The sequence below is a fragment of the Balearica regulorum genome, chromosome 11, assembly GCF_011004875.1.
Source record: "Balearica regulorum gibbericeps isolate bBalReg1 chromosome 11, bBalReg1.pri, whole genome shotgun sequence".
NCBI lineage: Eukaryota > Metazoa > Chordata > Aves > Gruiformes > Gruidae > Balearica > Balearica regulorum.
This window is the reverse complement of record NC_046194.1, coordinates 1668219-1692450: the sequence shown is the minus strand read 5'-3', so window position 1 is coordinate 1692450 and position 24232 is coordinate 1668219. Positions and strand designations below refer to the sequence as shown.

Below are 24232 nucleotides of genomic sequence, written 5' to 3'. Positions count from 1 at the left end.
GGGTGCCCTGGCGTGGGCGAGGGGCCGTGGGCGAGGGTCACACGTCCCACGTCTTGCGGGGGGCGGGGGGGGGGAGCTGCAGGTGGCCCCAAGCCTGCGAGGGCGATGGACGGGAGCGCGGCAGGGCTGAGCCCTGCGGGCAGCCCCCGGGGCGGGCAGGGACGCGGGCAGGGACGCTGCAGGCTCCGGGTCCTGCCCGCTCCTGCCCCCGCCCCCGCCCGCCTCCCGCCCTGCCTCTCCCGGGCACTTTGCTCCCGGCCGTGGGAGAGCGGGAGCGGGCAGAGCCGGCTCGGCACGGCCCAGGGCAGCCCGCAGCCCCCCGGCATGGCCCCCGGCCCCGCGGGGCACAGCCGCTCCCCGGGGGTGCCCCGCTCCTGAGAGCTGCCCCCGCCCAGGACCGCAGGTGAGCCGGGGCAGCCCCCAGCCGGGACAGCCCCCCGGGGCCGTGACACGGGCACGCAAACCCAGCCGGGCTTTGGGGGGCCTGTGGGGAGCAGCTTTAGCTTTGCCACGAGGGACAGGGGTGGGATCCCCGGGGCTGGATGGGTGTGGGGGGTCAGCTAGTTCTCCCCATCCCTCCACCATCCCCAAATCCCCCCCGTGTGTCCTGCTCCCTAACATGCCACTGCCTTCCTCCATCACCAAGGGCCTTCACCCTTCCTGGTGGAGCCACGTCTTCTCCTTCATCTTCTCCATCCCTTGCTCCCTCCACGCAGGGCGAAGCCGCCCCTTGGGCTGCGGCAGCTTCGGGTTCCTGCCCTTCCCCGGGGAGGCAGAGGGACAGGGACAGGCCACCCTAGGGCGAAAGGAAACCACCCTCACCTCCCACCCCGCTAAGAGAAGGGGGCACCTCAGAGGAGGAGACACGGTGGGCAGTGAGGGAAGCGCCTGGCCCTGCTGGCATCCCCGGGGAGGAGACATCGGTGCCTGGGCAGCACAGGCAGGTCGTGCTTTGGCTGCTCTTGCAGCTGAAGAGAAGGATCGGAAAGAAATTAGGTCATGCTTACCTTGTGCCGGGGCTCTGGCTGCACAAACCACGTGGCGATTAGGGACAAGGGTCCTTCTGCAGGATGTTTGGCATAATTTCCCCTTGTTTTGCATTTTCTGAGAGCTTAAGCGAGAAGAAAAGCCCTGTTTTTCCCGTGCTCCAGTGGCAGCCGGTCCTGGGCTGACCCAGCCCTGTGTCCCTCAGCGGCTGCTTGCTCCCCTCTGAAATCCGCTCTCCTGTCCCCTCTCCGAAGCTCCTACCGCCGCGCCGCCATGCCTGACCCAGTGCCCCATCCCGCCAGCGTGCAGGACTTTGGGGCTGCCCCACTCATTCATTTCACTGGTGCCTTTCCAACGCCCCTGTAAATCCCCAGGGCCGGGACCCTCGGCCAGCTGCTGGGGTACCCCAGGCTGGGGGCGGCTGCCGGCTCCTACTGGAGCCGGTGCTGCCCGCGGGGCCGAAGGACGAGTTTGGGCTGGGCATGGCCACGGGGCTGGGAGCCAGGGCAGAGCTCCCGTTCCTGCCGCAAAGGACCAAGGGCAGCACGTGCCCCCCCGATGCACGGCCTCACGGCTGGCTCCTGCCCCTTTCCGCTGGTGGATGGCCGTGCGGGTGTTTTGCAGGAGCCCTCACTGCTTCCTGGGGCACATGCAGGGGCCAGCCTGCAGGCACCGTCCCAGGGGGACGTGCTTGCCATGGGCAAGGGATTCCCCAGTGTTGCAGCCCTCATGCATCCACAAAGCGCGCAGGGCAGGAGCAGGGAGCACCTCCCCAGCTCCACGTCCTTTCCCTGCAGTGCCCTCCATCTCCCGCTCCAGCAGCGAGCCCGAACGCTTGGCTCAGATCTCACCGCGGCTGCAGTCAGTCCCTCCTTGAAAAGCACACACTGGAGAGGCTGTGACCAGAGAGCGCCTCGCTGGGGACGTCAGTGAGGAGTAGGAACGGGCCCGGTGGTGACGTGTCCTCAGGGTGGACTGATATGAATCAGTGATTTAAACCACTGATTTTGATCATGACTAAGATGAGGAAGCAGGAAACCTGTTGAGATAAAGCTTGCCACATGTCATGCTTTGCATTTTTATTTTTCGGTGGTTATCCTCAAAAGAAGGGGGCTTATGAATGTTTAAATCGTACTGCTGAGCAATGACCACGCTCGGGCTTTATCAGCTGGCAGAAGCCACATACCTGCGCTCTCCTCCAAGCAGCCCGGCACCGTGCAGCTGCTCGGGCTCTTTTTCCTTATGCATTTCTTACACCAGATTATTATTATTTATTTATTGGCTTCTTCGTATCTTAGCTGTTTGTTGACCTATGACATGAGCATTGGCTTTGGTCACTGAACCCTGCGGCACCTCCGGTCTGGTTGGGCTCAAGGCTTCAGGCTCACTTGCACTCAGAGGTTAGACGAAGAAAACAAATCTCATGGTGCCTCATGTCCTTGGCAGCATCACGGCTTGGGGAGATGCAGCCGCTGGGACCAGTACAACCTGCACAGCACCCCATGGCACCACTGCTGGCACCAGAGCCCAGCGGCTCAGGGTTTCCTGCCAGCTGGTTTTCCCTCCTGGTTCTGGGAAAACAGAGCAAGTTCTTCCCACTGTTAATGTTTGATCAGAACCTGCCTGTTGCTCTCTGAACTCATCCCTGTAATAAAGCCAGGCAGCTGCCGGCACTGGCACTGGCCACAGTGGGAAGGAAGCTGCAGGGTGTTTGATGTGAGCCCGAAGTTGCAGCTCAGCCCACAACTCAAACAGAGAGCACGGAGGTGCACGCAGCACGGAGGAGCCGATCCCGCGGCCACTCGCCTGCCCATCTGCCTGTCGATTCGTTTATGATCATCTCTGTAAATGCAGGGATGTCTCTTGGGGCGAGGCTCTGCAGGGAGAAGATGGATGGCAGTTCAGCTGACCCCATGGATACACCCTACGGGATATTCCTGCCAACGGCGCTTGCCACGAGAAGCCGTCAGGCTGCACATCTCCATGGCGAAGGCAAGGGGCAACCAGGAGGGGGATGATGAGGGAGCCAAGGGATGAAGGACCCTGAGATAATGCAGCCTTCCACCTTGTACCACGGACACCAGCACCCCACTAACACACGTTGTCTCCCTGAGCCCCGAGTCCTCCTCCGTCCTGGTGCCCATCACCGCCTGGTGAAACCAGAGACACACCAGCACTCCCTCCATCAGATACGGCTTTCGGCTGCACCCTTCCCTCCGCCTGCAGCGCAGCAGATGCTCCTGCTCCCAGGTTACTCATCCGAACACCCGTCCTCAGCTGACAGAAGCGGGCGCTCCAAAATCACTCTGCCAGGGACCACGGCGGGCACGGAGGGGCTGAGGTGGAAGGAACCTTCGGAGACCCGGTCCTTCTTTGGGTACCACGATGGATGCAGAAACTCCCTCTTCCCTCTGGGGGAGCGGGCTCTCAACTTTAGACATCCTGAGAGGCAAACGCAACCCCCCGACAGCTTGTCCGCACTCCTTGCCAGGAGGATGCGGATCCCAGCCTTTGATCCTAACAATGTGAGCAGGGAAACGTCCTGCCTGCCTTGTGAACTTGCACTGTCTCGAGCTGGGACTTGGCTCCGGCACAGCTCCTCTCCGCAGGGCTTAGATCATCCCTCTCCTATGGAGAATACCCGGCAGCTGGAGGCCCCTCGCCGTCCAGGGACGCTCTCCCAAAGGCTCCTTTAACAGCCCCCCAAGGATTTCTCTGGGCCATAATAGTCCCCCAGACAAGCCTTTCTTCTCCTCCCGCCTTTCTTCTGTCAAGGAGCCCTCTGGGACGAGCAGCATTGTCAGGATGGTGCCAATTAGGCTGAGCCGGCTTCCAAGAGGCTGTGCTGGCACCGGCCGGGGGCTGCTGTTGCTCATAAAGGTCTCATTGTTCGGCGCGCCATGGGGCTGCTGGCCGGCGGGGCCGGCGTGGTCCTCTGTCTCAGGCACGCTTCCCGGTTCCACGCGGTGCTGGTGTCACTGCACGCTGCTCAAAGGGATGATTAACGGGTGTCATTGCGGGGGCTGCGAAGGGGAGGATTCGTCAAGCCCCCCTCAGCTACCCGCAAGGCCTGAACGCGCGAGCTGAGAAAAACCAGAGAACCATCAAAGTGGCCGGAGCTTCTGGAGGGGGGGAAAATCTGGCATCTTTGGCTGCCTTCCACGCTTTGTGCCTGACAATGGTCGGGATCAATGACTAATGCGCTTTTATTAACTGCTCCTCTAGATCTGGCTCGGAGAACATGGCCACTTCAGTGAGGACGTTCCCAGTTGCCCTGTGGACACCAACAACGGCTCCCTGGCCAGGAGGAAACACCACCGCAGTGTTGGAGGCAAAGTGCGTCTTCGACGAGGAGTTCAAGTTCATCCTGCTGCCCGTCTCCTACGGGCTCGTCTTCTTGGTGGGGCTGCCCCTCAACTCCTGGGCCCTGTGGATGTTCATCTGCAGGATGAGGCCCTGGAATGCCACCACCACCTACATGTTCAACCTGGCCGTCTCTGACACGCTCTATGTCCTTTCCCTCCCCACCCTGGTCTACTATTACGCCGACCGCAACAACTGGCCCTTCGGGAAATGCCTCTGCAAGATCGTGCGCTTCCTCTTCTACGCTAACCTCTACAGCAGCATCCTCTTCCTGACGTGTATCAGCATCCACCGCTACATGGGCATCTGCCACCCCATCCGCTCCCTGAAGTGGGTGAAGACAAAGCACGCCCGTATCATTTGTGTGGCTGCTTGGCTTGTGGTCACCATCTGCCTCATCCCCAACCTCATCTTTGTCACCACCAGCTCCAAGGGCAATAGCACCCTCTGCCACGACACCACCAAGCCCGAGGAGTTCGACCATTACGTGCACTACAGCTCGTCCGTCATGGCCCTCCTCTTTGGGATCCCCTTCCTGGTGATCGTCCTGTGCTACTGCCTGATGGCCAAGAGACTCGGCAAGTCCAGCTTCTCCAGCCCCGGTCCCCGAATGCCCTCCTACAAGAAGCGCTCCATCAAGATGATCATCATTGTGCTCACCGTCTTTGCCATCTGCTTCGTGCCCTTCCACATCACCCGGACCATCTACTACACTTCCCGCTATTTCCAAGCCGACTGCCGGACCCTCAATATCATCAACTTCACCTACAAGATCACGCGGCCACTGGCCAGCATCAACAGCTGCCTCGACCCCATCTTGTACTTCATGGCTGGGGACAAGTACCGGGGGCGGCTACGCCGGGGACCAGCCCAGCGGCTCCGGCCCGTACCCACGTGTGAACTGGCCCTGGTGTCCCCCTCTACGGACAATGCCACGGGTGGTGGCCACGCTGCCAGTGACACCCGGGGGACAGGGACGGCACGGAACGGAGGCGGGTGCTGAGGGGCCAGCGGGGGTTACAGGAACCTCGTCCCTGATCTCAATGAATTGCAGCTGCTCTGGGCTCCGTGTGGGCACCCTGGCACCCCCGGGTCCCCAGACCTGCCCCTGTTGCCCTCAGCAGGGCTGAGGATGGGTGGCCATGGGGCTTGTCCCAGCCCTGTCCCGGGACGCTGTGGGACGAGGGTGCCAGTACTGCTCGGGGCAGGACAGCCACCTTCCCATGGGAACAGGAAGGATGCTGAGAAAGCCGGCTTGGGATGGCAGGCTGGCCCGTGGCACATGTCCCGGGGACACGTGGGGGCTGACAGGTCACTAAAGAGAAGGGACACTGGTCTGTCCATTTGTCCGTCCGTCCCTCCCTGGGCATGCACAGCCCTTCCAGTCTGCTTGACAGCGATGTGCAGGGACCGGACTGAACCTGGGGATGGAGCCAGCGCTGTGTCCCCTGGAGATGTCTCTGTCACACTGCTGGCCTTGGGAGAGGCGGGGAGGGATGTGGCACAGGGCACTTGCTGTTGTCATCCCCCAATAAAACCCCTTCCCCTTTCTCTATGCCCGATCTGTTCCTCCCCATAGCAGAAGGAAGAGGGACGAGATTCCCACCCTCACCCCAGAAAGCATTTGAGAGCAGGGAAAAGCCACCCGCCACCTTAACGCCGGTGCTGGGGCAGGATCAGAGCAGGAGGCCGGAGCGGTGACACCCGTGGTGATGGGAGAGTCCTCGGGAATCTGCCTTTACGGGTGTTTGCTTTCCAAATGTTTACCCAGCCCTTTTGTTTGACCGAGCGCCTGCGCAGAGAGGAGCGGACCAGAGATGGCTATCAGCGCTGCCGACTCTCCCGCACCAGCCCGGGCAGGGGTGGGACAGAGCTGTCCCCACCACAGAGAACCCCAGAAGGGGCTGCCCCCATCGCCCCTCAACAAGTCCTGCCAGCACATGCCGAGGGAAGGGAAGCCCATAGCGTCATCGGGGTGTCACCCCAGCCGTGGCTGTGTGGCACCAACCACACACAGCCACATCCCATCGGGAGCTGCCCAGGTCACCCGGGGAGGGAGAGGGCCCCAGGGATGCCCTCCATCCCCATCCCACCAGACAGTGGTTCCCAGAGAGCCCCCCACTCACCGCAGAACCGAAAGCAGAGAGGGAAGGAGACGACCCTCCTAAGTCCCATGAACCCAGTAAGAGCAGCTGCCACCCCTCACCTCCCATTATATCCAACGTGGCCCAGGTGGACCCGGGAGCTGCTCGGAGGCACCTGCGCAGTGCGAAGATCCCCACCAAGCACGGCCCCAGCTGTGGAGATGGGACCGGCAGGGAGGGGACACAGGTGGGTGGCATGTCCACCTGCACGGGGAGCATGGGGGTACAGCTGCGGTGCCACCGATCCTGCCCCCCCCCCCCCCAGCACACACAGGCAGCGGCAGGGGGTTTGGAAATCTGTATTGGGTACAGAGGTGGTGGAAAAGGCTCATCTGGCACCAGAGCAGCACCTGCCCCTTGCCCAGGGCCACACGGTCCTGGCTGAGGCCACTTCCACGGGTCCCCAAGTCTGAGGGTGTCCCCCCCAACCCTGGCAGACATCTCCCCAGCCCGGTCCTGCATGCCATGGGGATGCCACCCCAAAAAGCTCATCATGTTCCCTCCTCCTGTGACACCCCCTCCCTCAGGTCATGGTGTCTTGTTTGTTTTGGGGGGACTGTGCCCATCACTGGCCCCCAGCCTTGCGCCAGCCTCCCCACATCAGCCCCACATCCTCAGGGGACAGCTGTGTCACCCACAGCCCCCCCAAACCCCTTTCAAGGGGGACCTTTTCCCAATCTCCCCCTCCCCTCGCTTCCTCCTCTCCTCCCTGCTCCCGCTCAGGTTTTTTGGCCAGAGGAGCGGAGGGCCGGAGCGGGGACCATCCCCCGCGTGTTCCCAGTGCCGGGCCGGCTGAAATCCCCACCCGCAAGAGCCAGCCGCCCTTGTGAGCCAGGATCTGGCCGCCGGCGCCGGCTGTGCTCAGAGGATGCGCAGCTCGTCTGTCTCCGACAGCCCGTACTTGGTCTTGTTCTCGTTGAAGAGCTTGAGCAGGGAGCGGACGTACATCTCATGGTACATGTCCACCGTCTCGCAGCTCGGGTCCTCAATCTTGGGCACCGTCACCGGCTCTCCCACTGGCAGGAGGGGAGGAAGGTCAGGCTGGCGGCGCGGGGACACGCTCGGCTCATCGGGGACATGAGCTGAGCATTGACTTCCAACACCACACGTGGCGGGGTGCCCTCTTCCTCCACCCCTCTGCCTTCTGGGGATCCCCTCCGCCCAGGCAGGCGATGCTCACCCACAGTGGTGATGGGTCTGGCGTAGGGGAGGAAGCCCCGGGACCGGACGGAGGTGAGACCCCGGCCATAAAAGACGCAGGGAGCGAAGCCCATCATCTTCTGGAAGCGCTGCTGGATGCTCCTCATCCAGCTGCCCTCCTCAAAGACCACCTGGCGGAAGAGATCGTTCTCCCCGAAGGAGAAGGAGGGGACGAGGTAGGCCCTGTGGAGGGGACATGGTGGGTGGTGATGGGGCGCCGGGACCCTCGGACCCCCGCGGCGGCGGTGCCCGTGACCCACCCGTGCTGCAGGGCCATGCGGACGAAGCCCTTGCGGTTCTTCAGGATGAGCGTGGTGACGCCGGGACGGCAGGAGAGCGACTCGGCCGCGCCGCCGATGACGATGGCCACCGCGTTGCCGGTGCCGTTCTTCGACAGCAGGTACCCGATGGCGCTTCGTGTCACCGGGCACAAGCCTGCGGCAAAACGGACACCGGTGCTGCGGGACAGCACCCGGGGGGACGGGGACCCAGCGAGGGACCCCACGCGGGACCGTGCCTGGAGGGAAACACGCAAGCACCGCGCAAGCACTGCGCAAGCACCGCGCAGGGACCGCGCAGGGACAGGCAGGGGACAGGCAGGGGACAGGCAGGGGACAGGCAGGGGACAGGCAGGGGACAGCGCAAGGGCGCCCCCTGCTGCTCCCAGGGAGACGCGGGGTGCCCCGGGCTGCCAGCCCCGCGGGCAGGGCGCGGGCAAAGCGCGGGCAGGGCGCAGGCAAGGTGTAGTAGGCAGGGTGCGGACAGGGTGCTGGCAGGGTGCAGAACAAGGTGAGGGTGGAGTTGGGGCAGGGTGCAGGCAGAGCTCCGTCCCTGCCCTGCCTGCTCCTGGGGAGCGCAGAGGATGTCAGCCGCGGGTTTCCCACGGACGGGACCCTGGAGCCCCCCCCGGAGTCCCCCTGCCTGGCAGCAGGCAGAGGTGGGCAGGAGCGGGGCAGGCAGGGGGTGCGTCCCCAGGGAACCTGCTCAGCTCAAGCTGGCACAACTGGCCGTGAGGGCAGGGTGGCAGGCAGCTGCCTGCCCCGCTGCCCACGGGCGCTCACCTCCGCTCATCAGGTACTCCCTGAAGACAGGCAGGCGAAAGTTGCCGGCCAGGGTGGTGAGGAAGGGCCGGATGCCTGGGAACATCTCCGCGAAGCCCGTCGAGCCCGTGATGAAGTTGCAGAAGGCGCCGACGCAGAGGATGCCGTGGGGGTGGGAGCCGATGATGTAGTTGTGGCTGGGAGACAGGTCATGCGTCTTCACCAGCTGCGGGGACAAAAGGGTGTCATGGGGACATAACAGCGGCGTGTCCTTTTGGGTGGTACCACCACTACCGCCTGCGTGAACATCCCATCCCGGCATCCCCGCACCGTACCTTCACGGGGAAATAATCCCGAAAGTGCCTCCACACGGGCCATCGCCGCAGGCACGGCAGCCTCCTGCCACCTGCAAACCAGGGAGGGACCGCAGGAGGTGACACCTGCCCCAGCAGGCAGCAGGACCCGAGGGAAACGCTCCCTGTGGACCTGCTGCGTCCCTCTTCCCACCGTGATGATGATGAGGGAGAGGAGGGAAAGAGCAGGTGGGACGTGGTGCTCCCCGTTTTCCATGCTGGGATGGACCCAGAGAAAGGGGGGGCCCTGCACCCCATCCTGCTGCAAGACTGGAGGAAGGGGGGGGTTGTGCCCATCCCCACCTTTCTCCGGCGTGTCCCAGTCGAAGATGATCCAGGCCAGGTAGAGCGCAGAGATGGGCCAAAAGCTGGTGAACACCAGGTAGATGAGGAGCAGCAGGCTGACGGTTCCTGTGGGAGCCAGGCAGGGGGGGTGAGTGGACATGCACCCACCCCACCGGGACCCCCCGCAGCCCCCTACTCACCCAGCAGCAGGAAGCTGAGCACCCACTGCAGGACGGCGAGGAGCTGGAGCCAGGAGCGGATGTCGCGCTGCGAGGGCCAGGGTGCTGCGAGCAGGGTGCGCAGGGCGGTCTGGACGCTGGCACGGCTGCCTGCGGGGAGGGACACGGCACCCGGCCCAAAACAGCACGGGTTGCACAAATGCTGTCCCAGCTAGCCGGGGGAGCGGGGGACAGTCCAGTGGGATACAGGGGTACCCGTGGTACCCATGGCTGCCGGGGTTGGGGTACAGGGCAGGAGGTAGGATGGGAAGGATGAAGCAGTTAAGCAAGGAGGGATGGAGTGGCGGGGGGATGCTCATCCCCGGAGAGCTCTGGACCATGCCAGGAGGTGGCCCTGGGCAACCTGAGGCTGCTCTGGGGCCAGCCCTGCTCCAGGCAGGGGGCAGCCGGCAGGCTGGGCACCCCCGAGCCCAAACACGTCCGTGAGCCTGGGTGCACCAACAGAGCCCGGTGCAGCGGCACGTCCCATGCCGTGCCGAGCTCCCTGAAGGCCGGGACCTCTCCTGTGCCCTCCTCGGCACATTCAGAATTTGGGTTTTTCTTGGCCGGCGCAGGGCAGCGTCCGCCCCCCAGCAAATGCCAAGGACAGCAGTCAGGGGCCGAGCCAGGCTGGCCATCCCCGCCGAGCCTTGCCTCCCAGGAGGGACAGCCCAGCAGCCTGCGGTCACTCCACTCCCCCTGCCGCCCCCTTCCCTCCAGCCGACCTTGGTGAACCATTAACCGCCCCGGGCTGGGTGCCAGGATCCAAACTCCACGCTCAGCCCCATCCCTCCTCCCCAAAACGGACCTGAGGCGCCGGTCCCGCTCTTGGCCAAAGGTCCGCTGTGGCCGAGACCACCCGGCATGGCCACCACTGCAACCGCAGCAAACTACCTCTTGTGTCACAAGAGCCTTGTTTTCTTGGGAAAACAACCCAAAATCAGCATGCTGGCCAGACAGAGAGATGCTTAGGGTGAGACAGGAGCAGACCTGTCCCCATGGCTCCCCCGGACGGGGACCCTCAGGGTCAGAGAAGAACCACCAAACCCCGGGCTGGGTGGCTGGTGGAGGTTCAGCTCTTCCCAGTTCAATCCAAATCACGAATGGGACAACAGAAATAAATTAAACACTGGAGCCATCACCAGCACTGAAGAATTGTTTTCCCTCCCTCTCTCCCCACAGCAGCGTGCCGTGCTTTAAGCGCTCCTTCCTGCCCGTCCCCGCACGCCCAGCGAGGCATCCCCAGAAGCCCTGCCGCACGCACAGCCCTGCCATTGTCAACTTTCCAAAGCCCCTTTTTTTCCCCCCAGGGAAGACGCAGAGCTCTGCCTAGCAAATTTGTGCCTACCACGCAGTTGCTTTTTTTAGTTCCTTTTCCTAGCTCCCCCCCCAAGCGCTCCATCAATGTCCAGACCACAGACAGAAAATGGAGAAAGCCCAGGGCTCCACCACCGGCCCCGTCCATGGCGACAGGAGCATCTTCAAACCCAGAAACACGGACTCTGCAGCCCAGGGCAGCAAGGGAAGACAAAGGGGAATTTGCAGCACTCTGGAGCATCTTGCGGGAGTAACGTTACCAAACGCATTGTCAGAAATTCATTCCTGTTGAGCAACTGTATGTTTTCCTTTGGTGCTGCTAACCCCGAATCACTCCGAACACCTCCCTTTCCCCTAAGCAGTCTAAAGCAAATAGACAGTAAGGACAACAAATGCTAATTGTCTCACCAGTTCCTCGCACTGCCAGAGCATCAGAAACCATTCAAACACGCTTTGGAAATATCTTACCGCTTAGATTTTGGGAACAGGCTGCAATGATTGTTTTCATGGTGGCAAGGAGTTCTGCGCCAGACTCTGGTTCAGCAGGTTAAAAGGCGAGTTTGGAAATACCGGAGGACGATTGATTGTGTATCCAGCTGCCTTAACCAGCTGACCCAAGGTAAACTGTCTGCTGCGGAGGGGAGCGGACCCACTCTGGCCCTGGATTGCGGTGCAAGGAGAAGAGCTGATGGTCCTCGGGAGGACGAGGAGTTGTGCCGAGCGACAAGGAGCTGACATCGAGAAGGGCAGCCGCTGCTCCTCGGAAAGGCACCGCTGCTGGCACTGGTGGTGGCTCAACGGGAACCGCCTTCCCCCGGGAATGGTACTGTCCACGCTTTGGGTATTTCACAAACCGCTGTCATGCTCTCCTGGTGTGACTCCCCTCCAGTGCCACCCGAAAACGTCATCCCAAAGCTCCCGGTATGGGAACACAGCCTGCCAGACGGGCCCTGAGCTCCAGCCCCAGCATCCAGCACCGTCCCCTCCTCTTCTACCCCTAAGATGGACACTGGGGTCAGCCAGCCCTGCCTGCTAGCCCAGGATGACTGGGATAGTGCCTGGAGAGGACTAGGGGCAAAAATGAGGAGAAAAGGAAATAAGAGCAGCACAAAAGCAGCACTGAGATGGGGCTTCAGGCCAACAGTCCAAGGAACGGTAAAAATCCACAGGAACTACTCACTAGAGCTGCTTCTCAGGATCTACCTCTCCAGAAGTACTTGTTAGGAAGAACTGGCTAACATCAAATGTAGGAAAGAGATAAATGCATGTATAGGATTGTATGCACAGTTAAAGTAAAAAACATGTTTCACAGAAGTCTGGAACCCACAAAACTTCATAATCTGCTGTTGTAGAGACTCAGTATCTGGAAAAAAGGGCACACCAGCATTCACAGATGTAGATGAGTTCAGAGGAGCCGAGATCGCTACGTATACACCAGCCAGGCTCTCCTGCAGCCTGGCTGGCCCCTCAGGCATGCCTGAATCATGCTAATAGGAAGGAAACCCCCCCAATTCCCTCAGAATGCCCCTGTCCTGAGGTAAGGGAGCACTCTGCTGCTGAACCCAACTGTGCCAAATTGAAGGCGGTTGCAACTAGATGATCTTTAAGGTCCCTTCTAACCCAAACCAGTCTGCGGTTCTATGAAGATGGCAACTGCCTTAGGTAACACACCACCACACGTGCAAGCAGCAGTGATGCTTTGTTTGGTTTTTTTTAATCTCAACATTTGTAACAGGTTTAGAACAACTGCAGTCACAGCTGCCAGCCCACGCTGGGTGACTCCAGAGCTTCCAGCTGCGACTCCTCATTTCTACACCAGGCCAGCGCCAGGTTCGGCAGAGCAATCCTGCCCTCTCTTCTCACTCAGTTCAGGATTAGCACCAGCAGCTATTTAAACTACCTTCGGAGGAATCCAGACAAGGTTTTCACCCCTTCAGGGTATTTCTGCAAGCAGATTTCAAAGCACACTGACCACCAGTGCACAACTTCGCTTTTGAATACGGCATCTGCTCAGGGAGGCATGGTGGGATGAGCCCGTGGAAAGGCCGCTGGTACCCTGGCTGTGTACAGAACTCCCTGCACTGCGAGCTGGTGTGTTCAGAAGCCTCGGACGAAAAAACTGGCTGTCTTGACATTTCCTACTTCCTATCCCCAGCTCCCTTGGTTGCTGGAAACCAGCCTTACAGACTTGCTCTGGAAGAGCCTAGGATGAAGAGCAAGGGATGAAATTTTCACAGCAAGAACTAGGCAGCACAAGAGATTTTATTTTGCTTAAAATATAGAGGAAAAAAATAAATACATCCACCCACAATACAAAGAGCAGTTTCCAAATTCATGTACTTTTCTTTCAAGGACTTCCTCTGGGAGCACAGAGGCAGTCTGACCCCTCGGAAAGCGCTCCACCCGACAGGAGCTCTGCGCTATCACTGTACGTGACCAGTGTGCTCAGCCTGACAGTTAATGGAAACCAAAGCAAACTGCCACGTTTACTCCTCGGAGCCTGGTGCCTCCCAGAGAAGCCACGGATACCTCCCCGTATGTACAGTGCATTTACTCCTACAGCTCCAGGACACAGGCAATTCTTACAGGATTTCCAGGCCCCGCTCCCTCTGCAGCGAGAGCGTCAGCCCACGTTCTGCCGGTTGCCGTAGCCTCTTGGGTGTGTATCTTTCCAGTCATCCCAGTTCCGAGCTTTTTGAAGAGCTTCCTCATCATCCTCCTCCTCTTTTTTCTCCTGCTGCTGCTTCTGCAACTCTTCATCAGTTACACCTGCTGAAGGTCAAGAACAGGAGTGAGGGGCAGCGGAAGATCCCTAGTCGAGTTCCCTGAACAGAAGCCCTGCCAGGAGCCAGTCTAGACAGAAAGCAGGACTTGCCAAAGAGCAGTTCAGTTATTCTCCCAGCCTGATAAAGTCAGCTCTTCCACTTCCTCAGCCACTGAGTTTTCTACACCCTAAGCACATCCCCATTCACCTTCCCCCCCTCAAGAGACATCCCAAATTCTCTCCCAATCCTCACTTTGCCACTCCGTACCCGGTGTCCTCTGAGGCACGCCTTGAGCAGACACAACTCCTTGCCTTCTGCGCTGCTCGTACCAGTCATCCACAGTCATAGTAGGCAGGCCAGGATATCCAGCTCCAAACACTCTACAGAAAGAGACAAAGGTGGCACTTTACATCGCTCCGAACGAGCAGAAACAGCCATGCACAGAACTACTCTCTAAAGTGCTCGAAAACAAATGTACTTCTACAGCCTGGGCCATCAGCAACAGAGTAGCCAGTAACCTGGACATAACAGCACTTAAAGAGTTCATCCCACTAGTTTGGAGAGGCGAGGACTGTTCCAGTCCAAAGACCTTGAATCGCTTCTCCAGCCCCAAGGAGAACACTCTGTGCTAGCACAGCTTGCCAAGGAGGCCCCTGGGAACCGAATTAGGCACAGCTTGGCTAAAAAAATATATGGAAGGGTCAGGGCAAATAATGTCAAAAGCAAGACAAGAAATCTGGTTTCTATCCCATTTTGTGTTTTTGCTGCCATATTCCTTGCAAGAATCTCACAGCACCACAAAGTGTTAAGATTTCAATCCTCTAGGGAAAGCTTTATGGTTAAAACCTGTATTATTGTGAGTGATGACTCTCTGGTAGGTATCACACCGTCCCAGCCCCTAAGATCACTGATTCGAATTCACTGAAATCTTCCAGAGTTGACATTAGATTAAGAGGCTGCATGTGCTTTTCACTGCTGGGCTCTTTACTTAAAGAGTGAGGAACAATCCTGTGATAGCACACAGAGGTTGGAGGGGAAGATCCACAGCTCACTAAACAGCAAGCACGTGGCCTATAAACTAACACGGTAATATCTGCTTAATACAACCTCCTCTTCTGCCATCCCAACAGGAGGAAATGGCGTTAGCCAGGACGCTGCAGCACGCCGATAACAGAAAAAATTAGAGAAAGTGGAAGAAAGGCATTAGTCGTTCCCTCATCCCCTGCCCAGATGCACAACACACACCACCATGATGCAACAGGCTGCCTGAAGGTAACGACTGGTTTTCTGCGTTTGAAAGAGTATCTTAGGCTTGACGTGAGAACAGAGCACTGCATCATTCTGTGGTCTAAATAATCAGAAAACAGCATACTTAGCCTGAGCAGCGTCCCGGGTAAGAATGAAAGGTTTCAACGGAGCCCTGACTTGCCGAGAAGTGCTGTGTGGTGGTGCTGAAGGCTGAAGATGCAAACAATAGTCACAAGATAATCCTGTAGATAAGAATCCCCTTTCTCTGCTTCCCACCCCAAACAAGTTATTCAGAAGAGAAATGCCTCTGCTGTCAGAGCGACATCCCAAGATGGACAATTCAGGCCTTAATCCAGTTTAAATCGTAAACTCCATCTGTGAGCCTCTCCAAATCACTTCTCTGTGTGCCTTTGTTACAGCCGCTCTGGTCAAAGCGGAAAGCTGACAGAGCTAAACCAAATCAGCTCAGATCAAAGCACGAAATAGAGCTTATTTTTCCCAGGGATCAAACACGGTATGTTCTGAAGCAAGAAGAGCTCATCATTCCCAGTGATATCACCCAGGGCACCACAGAAGAGCAGAGCTCTGCAACGCCAGTAACGAACTGCACAAACCAGCCGTGCCAACAAAGTTGGACTATGGTCCGTGTCAGCACATTAAGATTTTTTATTTCTAGACAGACATTTTAGGTGAGTAACACAAAGCCCAGAAACACTATTCTGCACAGGAATTGCAGGTCTGTGAGAAGCTTTCAGCATTCCGAGCGGGCATTTCTCTCTGTAACATCTGGACACTGTGTAGGCTTGAAAGAAATCACAAGGGTCTTCTTTTAATTTACAAGTGTACTTAGTTCTTTAGAGTTAAGGGTCTGGCAGAACCCAGCAAAGTGGAGAAAAGCTTCTGCACGCAGACCGGTTCAGCTCTGACATTCAATGCTCTAGCATTTCACAAGTCGTGACTGTCTAAGAACATGCGGTAGCACCGGACAGCAACCAATCCAAAAATCAGACCGCTGCCCACTCAGAATTAAACCAAACCCATCCAATTGTGCTGTGATTGAACTAAATTTCAATCGAGAATTCAAAGAATAAAGCTTATGAGACTCTGCTACTGAATCCCTCTGAGGTTCATTTACCCACAACCGTGTCTATCATCAGGTCTAACTATCCAGAGTCCACAGGACCTGCAGCGCAAGAGATCTCTCCTACCTGTTTCGCTGTACCTCTGCTCCTCAGGATGACCATTTCTTGGTCAATACTCTCAATTTCCTCAAGGCCAGTGTTGATCCATTTCTGGATTTGTAGTATGTAAAATTCCCGTATCTGATCCTCATCTGCTTGCCCGCTCTCCACAAAGGTTCTCATAGAGGCCAACCTGTTCTCCAGTTCCTTCTTCTGCTTGTATCTATCTCAAAGAGAACAGAATGAGTTCATTAAATAACCGTTCTCTAGCCCAGCCCAGACGCAGTGTTTTCTAAATGAAACAATTTCCTATTTCTTGAAATTCAATCACGTTAGAGAGCTACCTCCTGCCCCAAGCCCCTTTTAATGCTCTTCATAGAGGTGCCAGTTGCTGACCAGTGCTCATTAGGATATGCAAATCCCAGATACTCATAAAGCTCCTTGAGTCTTTGACAAACCTTCTTGTGTGAGGAGGACCCACTCATTTCACAAATGAGGAAGAGTCCTGGGGAAGCAGAGCAGAGACTTACAGGAATGCATCTGTTAAGAGGAACACTGGCAGCACTAGCCCATGCTGGAGCATACAAGAGTCATTCTAAAAACCAAACGCATCCACAAGAACCCCGAAAACCACATCTTAACCGGCTGGGCTCCTGACTGCCCAGCCCTGTCCTGTCCTGTCCTGCAGGGAAGCAAACCAAACCACTCCATTCCCCTTTGTCTTTACGTGCCGCAGAGGGGTAAATTCTCCTCCGTTGGCCGCTGCAACCCCCACCTGCTTGCTGGGGCGCCGGATTGCGAGACTAAAGGCAGCTAGGATGTGACAGGTCGGGAGCTGGTGTGGTGACACCGGTCTTCCTAGGAAAATTTTGTTCATGCAGTCTGTAAGTTTTACTGAAAGCAAATGTAACTGCAATGTCTCGTGCTGAACGAGCACTAACCTGCTTACGACAGAACTCACAATGCGGGTACCTCCTGTTTGTCTTCAAGAGGAAGGAGTCACGGCAGAGGCAAACACCAGCCCTCAGCGAGGGGAGTTCACACGTAACCAAAGCCCTACCTACAGCGCCGACACAACTCACTCGCTCTCGGGAGGTGATGCGCAGCTCGGACTCCTGACAAGCAGCCCGTGCTGAGCTGACCCCAAAGGCCCTGATGTATTCTAGCATCCCAAACTCATCTCAGCTAGTTTCCTTGCTAGGATATAAATCATATTTTTGTACTCATACAATTTAAACAGCTCTCCAGCCCAGCTTGGGCCTTTCAGTGCTACCACAATAAGCAACAACTAGACTGTCAAAATCCCCAATTACAGCATGACAAAGAGGCATCAACCACCTTTTTTAAAGGTCTAATAAGCACATTGGTGGAAACCTTCCAACAGGGGTGGCTTTATGCAGTTACATTGATTAAAGAACTAATCGTAAGAGCTTCTGTGCAGGTCTTCTTCAAAGATCAGAAACTAAAGACATAAACACTTCTCTCCGATCTGTGCCCATTCCAACATCATTAAGCAATACATGGTGCCTATCTTAAAATGAATATTTAGTGATTGAAGTATTCCAGTATCAAGGGAACCAGGTCTTTCCTGACAGTCCTTGTCTGTACAATCTCACACTGCCTGAGGCTCTCCCTTTTCCTTAAAAAGATTCCCCAAAGCCTTTAAGCACCGCAAAGCAAGAGCCCACCTTTCGATTTTGGCTTGTCTACTCGACGCCATGGCCACCAGGCTGGGCTGGGCGGCAGCAGGGCCCCCTGGGGACGAGCCTCCGGCATCTTCCTCTCCCGGGGGGCTGGCGGGGGGCAGGTGGAAGCTGCCCAGCCCGTAGCTCCTGCAGAGCTTGAGGAAGCGCCAGAAGTGAGCCCGAGCGCTCTCCAGGTGCTCCAGCCTCCTGCTCAGGTCGACCTGCTTCAGCGTCAGGGCCCCCAGCAAGGCGGGCAGCAGCAGGTACTTCAGGTCGGCCGAGGCGATCTCCTCCAGCTCCTCGTTTTCGCTGCAAGGGGAGAGACGACCCTTCCCGTTCCCATTCCCGTTCCGCTCCAGCCGGGCCCGGCCAGGCCCAGCCCGCTCCGCCGGGGCCCGGAGGCCCGCGTAGAGGTGGCAGAAGGCACGGAGGACACTCGCAGGCCTCGCTGGGCAGGTCCGGGCCCAGACCCGAGCCCAGGCCCAGGCCCAGGCCCAGGCCCCGCCGCCGCCTCGGCCCGTCCCTTCCCTCCGCTCACCTGAACAGATCCAGCTGCGCCACCATGGCTGCCGCCTGCTGCAGCGCGTCCAGCCCCTGTCGCACCTTATCCTGCACGGCTGGGGCCCCCGAGGACGGCTCGGCGCCGGTCTCCACCTCTTCCCAGAGCCGCCGGCCCGCCGCCAGCAGCTCCGCCAGCCGCGGCGCCGCACCGGCACCCTCCGCCATGCTGGGCCGGGAAGGCGCCGCCCCCGAACCACTTCCGGGGCGGCTGAGAGAAACTCCGCCCCTCCCGCCATCTTGGTGAGGGCAGAGGGAGCTGCCGAAAGAGCGGGGCCGCCATCTTAGTAGGGGCGGGCCGGAGGCGGGGCCTGGCGAGGCCGCAGCGGGCTCCGGGCTGGGTTCTCCGCGCCGGGGATCTCCGGTCACGAAGGAAGCGTGTCCTGCCCCGGGTGCGAGGGCAGATCCCCCCGCCTGGGGCGGCAGGTGACAGGCAGGGACGTCTTCTGCTCCAGGGAGAACCCGGATTAAGCCGGGTTCAGCACGGGCCTGTGCAGGCCGGGCCCACGGCCTGCGATCCTGGCACCGCGCAGCGCACCGAGCCTAGTGCTGCGGTTTGCTTTTGTAAGCACTGCGCCTTCCGTTTCTTCTCTCTGTATTCTTTTTATAACATAAGTAAGATAAGCAGCCTTTCTCGTTTCTTCTTTATTTAGCTCCTCCGTCCCCTCTTACAGGATGTCTGAAGTTTAAACAGGCGTAAGACAGGAAGGGGTTAAAGCCAGGCTTCTGCGGACTGATGTTGGTCCCTTGGCAACACGGGTTTCTAAGGGAAACAGGTCTCACCTGGGTGTGAGAAATGTAGATTGTGTAATAATAATTCAGGGCCGTCTGGAAGCACTCAGCTGCCAAGAATGAGTCAGTTTATGATGTACCCTGTTTGTTTTTCTTCACACCGACGTGAGATAGCTCGGTAAAGAGTTACTCGTAAACCCCAGAGGAGCTGTGGGCTGAGGTTCCCGTTGGCTGTGTACCCCGCGGGGGTGTCACCCTCCTGTCACCCCCTTCTCCGCATGACGCCTTCGCTCAGGCCGCAGAGGCGGCGCCGGCAGCGTGAGCTGCCTCAGGACCTGGCTGCCTCCTTCCATGCTGGCCCTGCACCCCAGCGCCGCCGTGGGGGACAGTTAATTAGTGTAATCACTGGTGGTGGAACGGGGCCAGGAATCTACAGCCGTTTGTCCTTCGCTAGCAGGAGATGCTTTGGCATCCCCAACAGTTACAGCCAGTTCGCTTTCATCAGAGCGATACCGCTCGATATAGCATCTTACCCCTTCGTATATATTAGGTAAAATCTACAGTAACCCATCACATCGCCACCCTCTGTAACCAAGATTCAACATTTCAGCAGCGCATTTCAGAGCAGAAGAGCCTGCGGGAGTGAACACTGTCCTTTGCGTTACGCAGAGAGTCTCTGAGCAGTTCACAGATCACCTTTCTACAGGGTATGTCTGTTTAATCTTTAACGAACACATCCTTAGGGCATTCCCCTTGGGGGCCTTCACCTCTCGGAGCAGGCTGGCAGGTTCACAGCCTTGCTCTCTGAGTAATTGTGAATTGGCTGACGATGGAGCATGAGGTCTCCCCCTTAAAACTGGGGGTGGGTGGGAGAGGCAGTTTAAACCCAGATTGTCGGAGGCAGCACAGGACAGGCCTCGAGCAGCACATTATCCCGGCTCACCAGGCAAGCTAGAGAGAGTGGGACATTCGCGTGAGGCCAAATTTCCTTTGAGATGAAGAAGGCTTTGCCTCTGAGAGCCAAAAGGGTCAAGCTGTTAGCTGGTTAGAAGCTCCTGAATTGCCTTGCTAGAAGTTGATCAGCCCTCTGTTTTTATCTGTTGCACTAACTGGTCAGGAATAAGTTTCAGAGCATGAAATCAGTGCGGGTTAGTGTGCAGAATCACCTACAGCCTCAGCGTAGCAAACTGCACATACCCGCACACGCTGTTCTCTTCCTGCCCGAGGTCCGCCTGGCAGGACATGGTTTGTTGAGCTGCCCCTTCTAATGACAGAGCTAATGTCCTCGACACAAGTTAAAAATAAATGATTCTTTGGATGGCATAATTACCCAGCGAGTCTCTATTCACACCACAATGAGCCTTGAGCTGCAGACTACAGGAATAGTAGCTGTGGTTAGTCCCACTGCATATGAAAAAGGGGAGTTCCCGGGGCTTTGGCACGCCGGGGATTGGGCTCTCCGGCTCCCCAGCATAAGTCAGTGTCTAAGGGATCAGCCTCAGCTTCTGGAGGGTTCTTATGTTTCCACTTCCAGACATGAAAGGTCCCCACGTGCTTTCCATTATACAGGTAGTAAAACCAACAGCCACAGTGTATTGCATTTATCGCACATGTGTAGAACATCTGGCCGTGCACATCCAGGAGGCCTGTCGGGCGCTTCCCAGGAGCTCCAGCATGTTACACCTACATCCAGCCTTCCTGGAAAGTGTTAGAGCTTCTGCATGTCGTCCTACAGCACAAGTGCTGCTCCAGCCAGCCAGAAGCACGCCTGGAAATTCCTTACTCTACCACACAGCACATGCACAGTGGTCACAGCTGACACACACACAAAGCGAGAAAGTCCTCAAACTCTGTACAGCCCCAGGTCTGGGCTGGTGGCAAAATGCTCCTGGAAAAGCCCACCCGGGGTGGCTCACAGGTCCCCATCAGAGGGGAATGGTTCTACAGCTCCCTCCCTGCTTTAACTCACTTTCTGGCCGACCTTGGAGGCAGCGTCCCCAGGGACGCACGAAGGGAATCCTATTTACTGATTCAGTGAGGTGGCCGTGGCACCATGCACTGGCAGAAAGGCGATTTGCAAAGTCCACCGCGAGCAGCCCCTGGGACACTGCCCGCACCGAACGCGGATGAGATTAAACAAGTGAGAGGGAGAAATACGGGCTGGTGAAGGGAGACCAGGGTTCTCAGAAATGCAGCCACCCCGCTCCTCCTGGCCCCTGCAGATGTGACAGGGATACCACAAACCTCCGGTACCTGGGGCTCTTCCACTCTGACTGAGCAATTTGCTGAAATACGGGGCTCAGAGCTGGAAGGGATGCCAGCCTGCTCAGCCTGGGAGAAGGGATGGAGGTCTGCTTCCCCTCGGAACCCCGCACAGCCATCACCGCCACTGCCCTTCAAGCTGTGCCCCAGGGCCCTCGGTCTGCAGCCTAGTTCCCCATCGGGTCTTATGGCTGTTACTCACCTACGTTGATTTGTCCCTGAAGATCCCCATAAGGACGATCCCTATTATTATTTGTCATCCTTAGGGCATCATGATATTGCTGAACACCCCAGAAATAAAGGAGAACAGAGAGGCAAGGGTTTTTCCTTCAATACAAGCGTTTACTCATGTTTGTGTCTTGTGGTGTGATAGTGTAGGCACTAACCATCCCAAAGGTCAAAGCAACATCCCCCAAATATTTACAGCAGTACAGATGTTGATCAACAGCCGAGTCCCCGGACAGCAGCCCCGTTCCGTGCCTTCTCCTCGTTCTGGCTCAGCTTGCTCTGTGAAGAGCACAAGCAAAAAGCAGGTAGAGGTCCTGACCCACCGTCCAGTCCGAGCTGCAACCCAGGGCTGTAGGGAAGAAATATCCCAACACATGCTTGAACACAGAGTCATTCTTCCTCCGGAGTGCATACTTGATTACCAACAGTTTGTTGCCCTCGCTCAGAATTATCCTCCTGGAGTAAGTTATGCAGCATTCCTGAATGAATAAAGAAATAAAAGGAGAAAAAAAGTAAGTAATCAGTGCTTTAGCAGCGATGTCAAAAGAGTCCATGAAAATCACTCTCCTTCCTCCAGACTTCATTGTCTGCACAAGTCTAACCAGCAGGGAACGATCGCATTCGTACCAGTGTTGATACTCCTTTCAAACCCAAATTAAAAGTCAAGCAGTAACCCAGAGGAGGCTTTTCAGAGCAAACCCTTTGCCTGGTTCTCACCGCATTTCATGTAGAGGGATGGTTTCCTTCTGCACGCGAGCCGTTTGCAGAGGCATCTCTCCCATGTCGGTTCACAGCACCACAAAGTGAAAGACTTCTGCCATGGCCATGGAGAATTCAGCTCCGGGGAGTCTCATTTCCAGAGAGACAGATTAACAAAAAGCCACAAGACATGGGGGAAAAATGGCTAATGACAGGAAAGTCAAAGAGGTAGATCTGTCACATTAGCAGAGAGCCCGGCGAGGGTTTGCGAAGCAGAGGGTAATGACAGCAGCCTACCACAGTCTGGAGAGGACCGATTGCCAAGGAGGGACAAAAGAGACACGTGAGGAAGCGTCTGAAGGGCTGCAAAACCACAGTTGTTAGAGGGATGCTCTTGGCTGCAGGGACACCGCTACCCAGCGGTCCTTGCCCAGGTTTATTCAGGTCCTGAAGGGCGATCTGCCAGAGCTGGAGATGTTTGTGGTGGCAGCGAAGGTGTAGAGGGTTGGAGAAAAGCCCTCTTGCACTGATTTCTCTGGCAGAGGGTGCACTGACTGGCCCTGGAAGGCACTGGAGGGTGATGTCAGGGTCCAGGTTTTCCCACCTTTTACCTCAGAGGGTGCTTGTGCTAGCCCAGGGGCGGTGAAGGGGCTCCATGTTCCCCTGGCACCTTCCTGCCAGCTTTTCTGCCCAAGCAGGGTTAGAAAGAGAAAATGCATCCAGTCAGATGGATCCCCTTGGCCCCTGGGGCCAAGCACAGGGTTCATTCCCTCCGGATCCATCGTTGGATGTCGACTGCTCTGGCTCCGGCTCCCTAGGAGACTCTTCCAGTCCAGCAGATCTCACCAGCCTGCTAAGTCCAGGTGTGGGTCTGGATTACAACGCCTCCCACTCAGAGCATTGTCACTTAAGTGTCACCTCCCTGCCATCGTCCTTCCTGCCAGCCTGACCCTTTGCACCCCTCAACTAATTCCAGTGCTTTCCCATTTCCTGCAGGACACACGCGGAGCCCGAGGTCCTCGCTGCTGACTGACCCCTCCAGTCCTTTCCCAGCTCTTCCCCGTTGGGCTTGCAGTCAAGATGCAAGGAGCAGAGGAGGAGAGGACTCTGCATATTCAGCACTTGACCCTGCCTTTTCCCAGGCAGAAATTCAAATGGGACCTCTCTAGGAGGGGATCACGGCATCTCCCCGGGGCATTCCTAGCTATTGTGGCTCCTCTCCTCTACCCCAGGCCATGTGTGTTTGTAGTTACCAAATGCAAATCACATTTCCCACCCTCCCGGCTGAATCTCTCACTCCACAAGATCCTTCCCGGGGTTTTTTTTTTTTGGTTTTTTTTTTTTTTTTTTCCTCACCAGCTCGTTTTGCAATGCTCTGCGGAGCTCACGGCCCCTCCCGGTTTCACATCCCTCTGATCTGGGATGCACAGGGAGATGGCTATGGGGAAGGTAGTTAAGCAATCCTCCTAATTAAGTACCTGCACCACCTCCCGGCTCAGCCTGGCCCTGGCCACAGAAACCGCGGCTGTTTTGCAGCTGAAGACCCTTTCCTGAGGAATGCCGGTGACTAACCCCTAATTGCATTTTAAAAGAAAAACTCGAGATGGCTTTTTGGCCTTGGGCAGCTGTGAGGGAAGCCTTGCAGCTGTGGCTTTACTGTCACTCTGGGAAGGCTAGATGTCAGCAGCCAGATCAAGTCAATGGCACATTAACAACTGATAATGGTAGTTAACTTACTTGGTTAACTATGTGAGCACAAGCTTCACCCCTGAGCATGTGGACTTCCAGCTCCCAGGCTTGTCTCCAGCCACCTTTGACTCTCGGCTCTTATTCACTGGTAATACAGAAACCTGGAGCACATTAAGTGGAGGGGACGGTTTACAATAAAAGCTCATGAATTGATTCCGTGACCCAGCAGAGGCTATTAAAAATGATTGAATGAATATGGAAATGAGTAATCGTACAGC

The 24232-nt window shown here is 57.2% G+C and overlaps 4 protein-coding genes across 5 annotated transcripts in view; 2 read left to right on the top strand and 2 right to left on the bottom strand.

Annotated features, from left to right (window-relative positions):
• Positions 1-24232, top strand: part of LOC104641987 (transcription initiation factor TFIID subunit 9) — a 189992-nt gene that overhangs the window by 75759 nt on the left and 90001 nt on the right. The window lies entirely within an intron of this gene.
• Positions 275-5457, top strand: P2RY4 (pyrimidinergic receptor P2Y4). Its single transcript, XM_075762989.1, has 2 exons — positions 275-403; positions 4213-5457. Exon 2 carries the CDS (start codon positions 4229-4231, stop codon positions 5351-5353), a length of 1125 nt encoding a protein of 374 aa, XP_075619104.1. The 5' UTR covers positions 275-403; positions 4213-4228; the 3' UTR covers positions 5354-5457.
• LOC142603317 (diacylglycerol O-acyltransferase 2-like) lies at positions 6784-11726 on the bottom strand. Its single transcript, XM_075763034.1, has 8 exons — positions 11376-11726; positions 9573-9701; positions 9391-9498; positions 9070-9140; positions 8756-8960; positions 7955-8129; positions 7675-7877; positions 6784-7510 (listed from the first exon to the last, which is right to left on the bottom strand). Exons 1-8 carry the CDS (start codon positions 11413-11415, stop codon positions 7356-7358), a joined length of 1086 nt encoding a protein of 361 aa, XP_075619149.1. The 5' UTR covers positions 11416-11726; the 3' UTR covers positions 6784-7355.
• IGBP1 (immunoglobulin binding protein 1) lies at positions 13152-18526 on the bottom strand. 2 transcript variants are annotated; one of them, XM_075762986.1, is made up of 6 exons: positions 18325-18526; positions 17790-18095; positions 16129-16324; positions 15045-15130; positions 13940-14052; positions 13152-13679 (listed from the first exon to the last, which is right to left on the bottom strand). In XM_075762986.1, the coding sequence occupies exons 1-6, from the start codon at positions 18510-18512 to the stop codon at positions 13531-13533; spliced, it is 1038 nt and encodes a 345-aa protein (XP_075619101.1). In that variant the 5' UTR covers positions 18513-18526; the 3' UTR covers positions 13152-13530. The 2 variants fall into 2 exon arrangements, with proteins under 2 accessions (XP_075619101.1, XP_075619100.1); XM_075762985.1 differs by having other exon boundaries at positions 13395-13676.